An 11,959-nucleotide genomic window follows, 5' to 3' on the forward strand; every position below is an offset into this window, starting at 1 on the left:
TTTGTATAATTATCGGTAAATGTGAATCACTTCATTTACCATGTGCGTTGGTATTATATTATCTATATATATTAACTATAATTGTAGATATTTACCGATTGCTTACATTTACTGTAACAAATACAAACATTATCGGGGTTTTGAGATATTCATTAAAGGAAAAACTTAAGTTTATGCACGTTTCAAATTAGAATATTAATGTGATCGGGTAGATACTTTATATATTGCTTATATATATGCTTATAACTTGCTTCGATAAGCTAATAGCAAGTTTCGTTATTTAAATGTATTTACATACCTAAAAAATTATTTCTTTCAATATATTATGGCAACTCAACTTCAATCTTGTCACGGGTAAATTGTCAACTGTCTATTAATGACATCCGGCATTCTTTTTAGTGTTTGACAGCTTTTGAGCTAAAGGTATTTTCAATATTATGTTGAAAAAATAATGTTTTTATCGAATATTTGCCGTAAATATTATAATTTTTATATATAAGAGTAAATTGTGATTCGACTTATAAAATACGTGATTTTAAGGTGAACGGATTTTCGAGATTTTGATGGGTTACTAGAGTGCTAAGCAGTGTTGTGTTTTTCAGGCTAAATCATGGCCCCCAGAAAAAACAAAGTTGCGAAAGAAGAGGTTCAAGTGACTCTTGGGCCACAACATCTGGTGGGTGAAACTGTCTTTGGTGTGGCACACATCTTTGCTTCTTTCAATGACACATTTGTTCACGTTACTGATCTGTCTGGTCGGGAAACCATCGCCAGGGTAACTGGAGGCATGAAAGTTAAGGCTGACCGTGATGAAGCCTCTCCTTATGCTGCTATGTTAGCCGCTCAGGTTTGTTTTTGTTCAGTTATGCATGACCATATCAATGTTGGAATAATTTATAACCTTAAATATGTTTTAGGCTGTTTGTGATTTTATTTCTTCTACTTTTATGTCTCACTTAAATTTAATTTCTAATCTAAAATTATAAGATTATTCCTGACTAAACAAGTGTAATGATTGCAAGACTTACTATAACAACTACACTGCTACAACATCATAATATCAACATGTATCAATAATAGTAATTATTGAAACAAAACCATTAAAAAATGTACAAACTCTTAATTTATGCTCATACTGAAACTGGTTTAAAAATGATTTAATTCAAAATTTGATTGGAGCAGTCAGAATTAACAATTGACATTGATTCTAGGACGTTGCTGAAAAATGCAAGACTCTTGGTATCACTGCTCTGCACATTAAGTTGCGTGCTACTGGTGGAAACAAGACCAAGACTCCTGGACCTGGTGCACAGTCTGCTCTCCGAGCTCTTGCCCGCTCCAACATGAAGATTGGCCGCATTGAGGATGTTACGCCTGTGCCATCGGACTCCACAAGGAGGAAGGGTGGTAGACGTGGTCGCAGACTGTAATCTTTAAGTTTAAGGCAACTGTGTGCTGTAATAAAATGGTGTACAGTTTTTGAGTGTTTTATTTTGTTTTAAACATTCCTCACTTTACAATAAATTAACTGTTATAAAAATTTGTCATTTACTTTTTCCATCAATATAAGAAAAAGTTCCTTTTTTATTGTTGGTTTTATTTAATTAAAAGGATGCTGATAAAATTATGAGTGCAAGTACCTCATATGCTATTATAGATTGTTACCAACATAATACAACTTTTTATTTTACCTATCAAATAAGTAACAAGTAGTTGACAAACTAGTTAAGAGGGAGAATGTTAATAACAAGGCGAGGATTTTTGTGGAATTGCAAGAATAGGTATTGTAAAAAATTTTAGGTAAATTTCAGTGAAATACAGAAAGAACAGGTTCCAGTCTTGTTTATAATATAATATGCATATTATGTATACATTACCATAAGAGCACACGGCGCCCCCATCCTCAGGAGGATCCCATCTCCCTGGAGGGCCAAGAATTATTGTCAAGCACGTTTTTCACAAAAATCAAAATTAAATAATCGATATAATTTAATTTCTAACAACCTTAAAGCAGGTATTTTTACGGTTGAAAAATTAAATCCTAAAGTGCTTATTACACCATCCAATTTGTAGAGATCTTGTTAGAGCATATCGGAAGATGTAATCACATAAAGAAAAGGTTGATTCTATGTCAGTTTGTACTATTTCCGGTCGCATCCTAATTTACTTAGTTCACCATCTAGTGATGACGCATGCAATCCACTCTGATTACAATGCAGTCTAAACGAGACCTAACATAGACCTACTTTACTTTCTAAGAGGGCCCCAAATGCTTATGTGCCCAAGGCACCCTTCATAGCTGTAAACGTCCTTGTGTGTATACAACAACAAAATTCAGTTTTTTACGTGGAAGGGAAAACAGTAAAAACACCACTTATCAAAAAAAAAAATAAGGAATATAAAAAAAAGACTGATTGTTACTCATTTATTAATATTATTTCAGACAATAAATAGTTATGTACTATTCTTTATTAATAACATTAAGCCAACACAAGTGTGAAAGAAACGATTTTGAAAAAAAATTGCAAATTAACATTTGTATTACGATGCATTGCAGATGAATAAATAAATTTAATTAAAACAGGGCACAAGCCATACTTCTATAAATAATTTTAAACTAGTTTCTATCCATATTTTTAAAGATAAAAAAAACAAATGGTTAATTATAATGCAAAAATATTAACTTGTTTGAACTTGCCGCCCATTTTTTTAAATAAATTACTGCAACATTCTTTTTAATCTTAAACGGAAACGGTGGGACAGAAATTAAATATAAAGGTTTTTAGTTTTTCTGCAACATTGTTTTTTGTTACTCTGCTTGTATAAATTTCTGAAAGTTATAATTATTTCTGTTTTTATTTCTATTATTATTATTATTTGCATAATTTTAAAGTTATTTATTTTAACGTTAGTCGATGGATAAAATATATATAAAATAAAAATAAAAGTTTTAAAAATTTCTCTAACAAAGATAATCTAGTCCGCTATTCCTAAGAAATCGATGGCAAGCATCAAACCTTATTATGACTATGTCCGATACAAACTCAGTCAATAGAAAAGTCAAGTATATTTTGTTTATAGAAAATTAGATTGTTATAATTTCCAAGATATCTAACTAAATAAGAATATATTATATTAAATACTCTAAATCCCTTATTGTGTCATATTCGAACGGTAAGCCTGATTTACAGAAATACTAAAATTTTAGAATACTATTTAAAAAGTATACAATCAATTTTACAAATCATATCACATTTACAATAACATTTAATGTAACTCGATTAACATATGATACAAGACAATTATGTGTTGAGCTAGCTATGAGTGGATACTGGTTTAGTATTTATGTATTTTTGTTTGATTGTATCAAGTAATTTATTGCATTCATACTATGGCAGTGAACGATAACAAGATAGAAGGGAAAGATTATTTTTCAAACAATTTAGACCATTTTTTAGGTTTTAGAACCAAATCCACTCATTTCTCATCACCAACCTAAGAATTTAACACACGTAGCCTATTATTAGTTACAATACGAAACATTCCTATTTTTATATTAAAGTTATTGCACATTTAACGTTTTTTTTTACAATCCAGTTTCAAATATATTAATATAAAATTATGTAAAAAAAAATCTAAAATTCGCTGTGAAAATTCCACGAGAGCGTTTTTACACGTGCCGATCGCCCAGTACAGTGTGCACCACACTACCGGCCAATGTGTAGAAAGGCTTAATCAGGGGCGAGGGTCGGGTTCTGGAGCCGGCCTCGCGCGCGGTTTGCGCTACAAGACGGTTTTCAGGCGGATCTTCTTGAGGTGGGAGGGGGAGGCGTTGGGGAACGAGCGGCGTTTCGCGCCCATCGACATGGTCTCCGAGTGCGAGACGGGCTGCGAGCCCAGCACCGTCCCGCCGGCCACGTCCTCCCACGTGCCGCCCAGCATGTCCTCGGAGGAGGAGGAGGCGAGCGCCCGGCAGCGGTTGGCGGAGCGGGTGACGGCGCCGCGCAGCGAGCGCGCGTACGAGCGCTTGCTCAGCTTAGCGGACACTATCGACGTCCTCGTGCTCTCCGCGTCGTCGGCCGAGCGCCGCAGCTTCGCCTTCCCCACCTGCGTCTTGCTCGCGTTGGGCTTGCGTATCGCGAGCACGTTCCGCCGCTTGGTGGACAGAGACTTGGGTTTCGGTTCGTTTTCAGCCAGGTAGCGCGTCCGCGATGGAGTTTTGGCCGGCTCGTTCTTCTTGCCGAATTTCATGTTCATGTTGATGATCTCGTGGCCGGAGCGCTGTGCGAGCACGGGCGGGCTGCGACGCCGCTCCGTGTCCGTTTTGGCCGCGACGTACGCGTTCTCCTTCCTCTCCTCTGTCACTTTCGCTTTCGACCTCGCGTACAACGGCACCCTCGTCGGTGACGATGCCTTCGGTCGCAGTCGGGACATGGTCAACTGGAAGTCATTAAGCCCGATTAATTTCGTATAAAACTAATATGTGCGACAGTTATCTTTCAAATTACGTTTTAGTACGTATGATGCATGGTGTTAATAGAACGCATGGGACGACACAAATCAATTTTGTTTCCTTACCCATACTGTTTTAGTAAGAACCTGGAGTTTTATAGTAGTTTTGGGGACGAATTAACACTGAAAATTAAAGAGGTGTGTTACAAAAATAATAAAAACAATTGGGTGTAGGGTAAAGGTTGTGGTTAGACAAGAAGAAGATAGAATAGATAAAATCTGTATGAATATATAATAGTAAGGTATTATTGTTTTACTTGTTTAAATATGTTATGTATGTAGAGAAATTAATGGCAAAGGTTAAATAAAATGCGTCCCTAAATATTTCTGTGTAGATGTGCAAATTCGAAATTAGATTTGTGAAATTATAACAAGTGTATCTGTTTTGTTTCGTAAATTTTGTTTATTAGATGATGTATAGAGCAATAAATAGTCATCTACACTAAATATTCACAATTACAATTTAATTTCATCCAATACATTTCATAATCTATCCATGATACAACAATAAATAACCACACCCACATCCAAACATCCATTTATGTGACATTTTTCAAGAATTTTTGCTACATTATTTCGCTTGCCGTACTTGCTACCACACATTCACCTCGATTTCATTCAGTCGTCAATCCATCCACAAATCAACATACATCCATCATACAAACCTGGGGCCGCATAGTGCGTGTGTGCGCCCGCAGCCAATCACGCAGTGCCGCGAGGTTGCGGTGCTCTGAGCACGGGATGCGAGAGTTTGGATGCTGGCCAGTCAGGTCCAGGATGGATGCTCCTAGCGAACGACCCACCTGGAATTTCCACCAGTAAAGTGAGTTCCACATTGTGAGTATAGGAGGTTTTAGGGCTGGATAAATCTAGTCAATTTTGTTCCAGATTTATAATGTATGACACTGTGGACGACGGCCCAACCTGGAATTTCTACCAGCATCAATAATTTTCTGGGAGACGTTAAAGGAATGGGAAATTCGGGTTTTGAGGTGGAAAAATCTAGTCAGTTATTTTTCCTTCAGGTTAAGGATTCTATAAATTATAGTGAGTGTAAGCCGACACTTTTGAGCGTAACTTTTTTATGAGACCCCGTCTTTTTATATCAATGATTAAAAATAATAATCCAATTAGAAGTTGTACCTATTTACAAAAACTAAACTTTCCTGCGTTTTCTATATCAATACATCTGAATTTTCATCGTAACATTTTCGTGTTTCTAAAGCAGCGTGCATCCAATTTACATGGAGTCTTTTGAAGAGATATCTCAAGAAGATAAAGCATAAATACAAGCTTTCGTCAACTACTTGTAACATTATAAATTAAATTGAATTAGTAAAATCCATGGACAAACCTTCATTGGGTCTATCTCTTCGAAAGCATCCCAATTCTTAGCACGAAGTCTTATCTGAAAGGATTGCCACTTCTAAATTTGGTTGAAAGTAGCAATTCTGAGTGAAATTGCTTCTCAAACTACAAATATCTATTTGTACAATACAAATCTATAGAATATATATTACATTTTATTTCTACTAAAACAAAATAATATTTCCATAAAATAACGTATTTGTTTTACAATATATTGAAAGTAATATGGATATTATTTAAACCACTGCTAATTGTTCTAATAACTCACCATTGTAAGTGAGAACTATTCATCTACCCAATAGTAATCTCAAAATACAATAAAATTTTTCTAAAATAAAACTGACACCACCATGAGTGTGATTGCGTACAGATCGCGCTAATCAAGTTAAAGTTCGTACTGTCCCCGGAATTAGTTTTAGTCCCTTCTTATTTATGTATTTATTAATCAATTGATATTCAGTGAAAACAGTCACACAAAACAGTTGCTACGCAAACCGTTTCATGCCTTAATAATATCTGATACAGTCTATTTACGTCACAGTATCTGGGCACTCGTACGACACTCGTTCACATCAAAGCCAGTCCCCTCACTACGGAGTAGCGCGACCCGTCCGCCCACACCGCCTACGTCCAGCGGACTGGCATGTACCTGGAAGGGGTTTACCTCTTCGAAGATGTGCGGCGTGTACTTGGGCGGGAGGGGGGAGTGCGCGTGCGGCGCGGGCGCGGCGGGCGCGGCGGGCGGGGGGGGCGCGTCGCGCACGGGCGGCGGCAGCACGTTCACCAGCCGCCCCGTGTTGTAGTTGCACTCGAGCGTGTACGAGCGCACGAGCCCGGTGGCCTTGAGCACGGCCACGCGCCCGCTGCCCTCGCGCGACATGCCGTCCCGTCGGTCTCTGTGTGGCGGTGGTGGGGATTACTTCTTGTGGGAGGGTGAATGAGACATTTTGAAAGAATCGAAAAAATTTGATCACGAGGCGGGATTAGAACCCGCGCCGTTTTTGTAGCAGCACCTAGCCTTTGGGCCAACCGTCGCTTCGTTACGTAACGCGTTGCGGCGCCAATCTGTTTGGCTGCCCATTTTCTCAGTTAGATTAGTTTAAGTTAACACTTCTATCGTGCACGCTGAGACACACGGTTGTTTTGTTTTGTGACCAGTTTCACAGTTTTATGACGTTATAAACCTTTCTGCCATAAATATATTATAAGTTTTTAAAAACTGAAAGTAGTAGTTAACTACTAAAATAGTTACACAGAACATTATTTGTAACACTGTTCCCAAATGCGTAATTTTAAAAGAACATAAGAATCTTGTCAATGTGAAGAAATATGAACCGATTGCTGTGAAAAATGGTTTCAATAATATTTTCATCCAGAAAGTTACATGAGTATAAAATCGAACTAAGAATTGATTAGACATTGTCCATCTCATATCATCATATCATTTTTCATATAAAAAATCCCAAAACAATGATCAAACGAATCCACATACATCGATCAGTTATAAAAAAAACATGGTAAAGCCATGTATAACACTCACTTGAGATACATATTTCGCTCAGTAAAGTTGCACGAGGAGAAATGAAAGTGCAAATTGTTGAGGGACATAATGCGTGGGAGCAGCATACACTCCACAGAATTGTCGACGTCTTCGAAGTGATTGCCGTACATGAAAATACCTGGAATATTAGTGGAGATGCGTTAAACTTGGTTGGCATGAAACAAATTTATAAATAGAACTAATTCCAGAAGAATTTCATTTATTCACTGTGGAAAATGACTTCTTTTGGGGCTATAGGAATTTTCTCTAGAGATACTTTGCTATCTCAAGTATGTGCACATAGTTTAAGCATAATTTAATAATAAGGTACTAATTTTGTTAAAAATTTTGGGATAATGCAAAAATAAATCATTTAAATAGTTGGGTAAGAAAAGCAGTTTCTTAGGTTTCTTAAATTAAAAACAAGGAATTATTTATAAAATTAACTATAAAACCGTAATATATTTGAATTAACATTAAGGATTAATTTAATACCAAATCATCGAACAATTAAAAAAATACTGAATATATAACGAGAGGATACGAAAATATCCTTTTTATTATATCGAAATTTATAAATATATACCTTTCTTAGAAGCATGGCCATGTAAATCAATGTATAAGAAGAGTCCACTATCTGGTTCTTTGTAGGTGCTTTTTGTTACAATAGTAGTGTTAGCGGTCGGTGGTTTCTTTTTAATTATCGTCTTTGTAGGAGACTTTGGCTTTTCCTCCTTGACAATCGGTGGGGGTGGCTGCAAATCATAAAAAAAAAACATTTTACAATGTATATAAAGTATGCGTTGGGAGATGCGATTTAACGTTATTTAATTAAATGATGGATATGTTTTGATGGGATGGTAAATGACATTAAACTAATTTAGAGAATTTACTCATTCAAAATTCACTTTATTTCAGACGAAAAAAAAATATTTTGTAATTCAATAATGGAGGAATTTGTACGAAATAAAAATGTAATAAATAAACATTACGCCACAATCTCTCCACTGTTACGCACCCACATATAAACCTAAATTAATATTAAAAACAAATTTTACTCTCATCCAAACATCAACTTTATCACTAACAAACTTAACCTTAAAAAATAACACTTACTACTTAAAATTAGCTAAACAAAACAAAAAAAAAAAAAAACTAAAATTCGTTCCAATAAAATGAAAACAAAATAGAAAGTACCTAACAGCTTAGCTCTAATATAAAAAAAACAAACAAACAAAAAATACAAAGACTCACGATAAGAAGCGTGTCGGTAGCGGAGAGCACGTTGCGAGGCGCGAGCGCGGCGCACACGTCGCCGCCGTCGCCCGCGCACACGCTCACACCCACGCTCGTCGATGATATCGTTTCTGATATTTTCTATGTGCACAAACATTATTGTTCATTGTATGTGTGTGCGTAGAAAATATCAGTGTACATAAATATATTAAGTATGTTAATTGTAAAAGTTATTCTATACTCTGCTCTAAGTCTAAAAATTAATGCACTAATAGAGTCTTCAGTATTAAGAATGATAAATTGCGAATAATAGTGGTTTTAAGTACAATTGGACTACATTATCAATCCGACATTGGAAAGCGCAATGTTAAAAAAAAAAATTGAACGTTTTGAAATTCAATTAACTCTAGCAAATTGGACTTACCACTTCTTCGTTGAACTCAGATATCACGTATCTTTTGAAACAGTTTGTACAAAAGTAAATATTGTCGCCTTCCTTCGAATACTCCGTGTCCTGCAACTAAATAATACAAAAATTCACATTCAAACTTTCAAGCTTAATCTTATATCTTTAAACGAGCAATTCTTGTATATCTATATATATAATTGGAATCTCGGAATCGGCTCCAACGATTTTCATGAAATTTAGTATACAGGGGGTTTCGGGGGCGATAAATCGATCTATATAGGATTTTTTTTTAGAAAATGTCATATTCGTGTTTTATTCGTGTTTTTTTTTCCTGACATCTATTGGTGAATAATAATACTATTTTGCTTCGTAGATAGCTGGACAACTGAAATAACACATAGGCACTTTTTATACCGATATTCCTACGGGATACGGACTTACGCGGTTTCAACCGCGGGTCACAGCTAGTTAAGTCTTTAATTACAATTGTACCAAACCATGATGCCATTAAATAGTTTTTATAATCTACACGCTTTTTTCGCATAGCTCTACTTTGAGAGTTGGTTATTATTAAAGATACCTTCCGTTGCTGTTCATCAATTTGGAGTCTTTGGTGTTCACGATACTCGTCTATGGAGTGATAGGTTGGAGGGTCGGGAATCATCTGTATTATATTTTTTATTTCAATTTGATGATTATATCCGAGAGTTACCATTAGAAGAAAATACAAGACAGGGTCAGTGGCGTAGCTATCATAGGGCCAGGTGGTGCAGTGCACCAGGGCCCCGGAGCTCAGAGGGCCCTCTAACTTCAGCTTTGAAAGAGGGGAGGAAGGCGGAAAAAGGGGAGGAGGGCCCGATTCTATCCCTATGCACCAGAGCCCTTGTCCCTCTAGCTACGCCACTGGACAGGGTACTACATTTATATTGGAATGGCCTTTTTATTAAATGTTAATATAACATCTCTATATCTTATATATAAAATTCTCGTGTCACAATGTTAGTCTCTATACTCCTCCGAAACGGCTTGACCGATTCCTCTGAAATTTGGTAAGCATATTGGGTAGGTCTGAGAATCGGCCAACATCTATTTTCCATAGCCCTAAACTATAAGAGTAAGGCATAACAGCGTTTACCGGCGATATTATATAATTTGACCCAAATAGAAGTTATTACTTTCTGATGAAACCTATATTGGAATATACATAATTTGTAAGAATCGGCGTACGGCACATACGAGTTAGAATAAAAAGAGGTTTTCCTAAAAATCTATTGTCACTGGCAACTTTTATAACAAATGAGTGTAAAAAAAAAAATAGTCAATACCATAGTAGCACTATACCCCGGCACCATGCTCGCTATGCCGGGCATAGTGTCCTCCATACGACTGACCGCGCGCCGGCACTCCTCACACCAGCCCACTTTCACGTTCGCCATGCGGTCTTTGCTGCCCATCGCACTGTCCCTGCAATAATAAGATATCTGTTTATATTCAGTTAGAAATATGAGCAGAAAAAAGAGAAGGAAACGAAAAAGGCAAGATAAGTTGAAAGTATAGAAGGCAAGTTAAGATAAGTAACCTAAAAGTCAAAAGGAATAGAGTGGTATTTTCAATGATAATAATAATGCCAAAGATAGGCTTAACGAAAGTAAGATACGATTTAAGCTTATAGCAAAATAACAATATTTTTATGGCTTTGAATATTTACGTATTAACAGGAATGGAGGTAATTTGTTCTACAATCGACATGTTTAAAATTATGTCAACGGTTAGTAATTTTTTTTTAGAATTTTACTTCTAATTCAAAGAATCGGCATTTATTCTATTCGTAGGCAAAAACGTATCAGGATCGTAAAACACACGTCTAAATGTATATGTCAATGTGTGTATATGTAAATGTATGAACATGTAAATGTGTGTACATGTAAATGTGTGTACATGTAAATGTGTGTACATGTAAATGTATGATCATGTAAATGTGTGTATATGTAAATGTGTGTACATGTAAATGTGTGTACATGTAAATGTATGCACATGTAAATGTATAGCATAAACTAGAACAAAAATAGTTCAGCAGTACATCATACTAACCCAGCAACAGAACTACTGGACTCCATAAGCAGGCTGATACTATTCTTCAGTGTATCCCGGAGCGGTTTCAACGGGTTGCCACCATGCATGTTCAGCTCCTCGCTAGTACTCAAGTGAACGGTGGACCCCAGGCACGACCTCAGTACTTTGTCGTTGAGCAATGACCTAGTGTCTTCCATATTCGTGTTGGACACGTCGGACATTGTCTCCGTCGTTTGGGACGGCATCTCTTGCAGTTTCATGTCGTATACCTTTGATGGAAGCAAAAATACTTTAAGATTGTAGTAAAATGTAGTACATATTAGTGATTGTGTTAGCGGCAATTTGAACAAAATAACGGAGAAAAAAACACTACAACAACAGCTGATGACATTGGTTAAATGTAACTGCATTAAAATAGAAAATATGCCGGTTAAACTAAAAATGTATCTATCTAATGTATGACTCCCTACTCCAGTCATACATTTTAGTCGATGTATGATGTAAGAGCATACAGTGTTAACAAAATACAAGGTACATATGTATTTACTTTATTTATTGTAATACCTTTTTTATCAAACGCTTTTATAGTTATAGGGGCCCTTTCCTCTATAATAAGCTTATTAAAAGATTAAATGTTAATATAGTAAATGCATCGATATATATTTTCAAAAAGAGATTAGAATAAAATCATCGATATATATTTTCAAAAAGAGATTAGAAACATACAACCACTGGAGTTTGATAAATATCTTACTTTTGTTTTTAATTTAACTTTTTTTTTTTATATTTCTTACACTACAATGTATAGCTTATAATCTTTA

At 36.0% G+C, this 11,959-nt stretch overlaps 2 protein-coding genes across 4 annotated transcripts in view; one reads left to right on the forward strand and one right to left on the reverse strand.

Annotated features, from left to right (window-relative positions):
- The first annotated feature begins 311 nt into the window (after window positions 1-311).
- On the forward strand, window positions 312-1,478 carry LOC119840423 (40S ribosomal protein S14). Its single transcript, XM_038367034.1, has 3 exons — window positions 312-423; window positions 603-847; window positions 1,212-1,478. Exons 2-3 carry the CDS (start codon window positions 611-613, stop codon window positions 1,428-1,430), a joined length of 456 nt encoding a protein of 151 aa, XP_038222962.1. The 5' UTR covers window positions 312-423; window positions 603-610; the 3' UTR covers window positions 1,431-1,478.
- A 954-nt stretch (window positions 1,479-2,432) lies between these two features.
- LOC119840461 (cytosolic carboxypeptidase-like protein 5) overlaps window positions 2,433-11,959 on the reverse strand; it is a 14,663-nt gene continuing 5,136 nt past the window's right edge. The window contains exons 9-19 of one of the 3 annotated variants that reach the window (XR_005288312.1): window positions 11,157-11,407; window positions 10,391-10,529; window positions 9,646-9,729; window positions 9,081-9,176; window positions 8,675-8,797; window positions 8,007-8,175; window positions 7,421-7,559; window positions 6,545-6,776; window positions 5,178-5,315; window positions 4,579-4,635; window positions 4,355-4,440 (exon numbers count right to left, since the gene is read on the reverse strand). Coding sequence is in view for 2 of the 3 variants with exons in the window: in XM_038367088.1 (XP_038223016.1) it covers window positions 3,784-4,440; window positions 5,178-5,315; window positions 6,545-6,776; window positions 7,421-7,559; window positions 8,007-8,175; window positions 8,675-8,797; window positions 9,081-9,176; window positions 9,646-9,729; window positions 10,391-10,529; window positions 11,157-11,407 (2,028 nt within the window). In the remaining variant the exon portion in view is untranslated. Of the gene's footprint in view, window positions 4,441-4,578; window positions 4,636-5,177; window positions 5,316-6,544; window positions 6,777-7,420; window positions 7,560-8,006; window positions 8,176-8,674; window positions 8,798-9,080; window positions 9,177-9,645; window positions 9,730-10,390; window positions 10,530-11,156; window positions 11,408-11,959 lie in introns of all 3 variants that reach the window. The other 2 variants (XM_038367088.1, XM_038367090.1) reach the window with 2 other exon arrangements.

Source organism: Zerene cesonia, chromosome 6 (assembly GCF_012273895.1).
Source record: "Zerene cesonia ecotype Mississippi chromosome 6, Zerene_cesonia_1.1, whole genome shotgun sequence".
NCBI lineage: Eukaryota > Metazoa > Arthropoda > Insecta > Lepidoptera > Pieridae > Zerene > Zerene cesonia.

Excerpts from the sequence above, each read along its gene's own strand:
- LOC119840423 (XM_038367034.1), top strand. The coding sequence starts at position 611 with ATGGCCCCCAGAAAAAACAAAGTTGCGAAAGAAGAGGTTCAAGTGACT. Across the intron at positions 848-1,211 it reads CTGCTATGTTAGCCGCTCAG|GACGTTGCTGAAAAATGCAA; the intron begins GTTTGTTTTTGT and ends CATTGATTCTAG.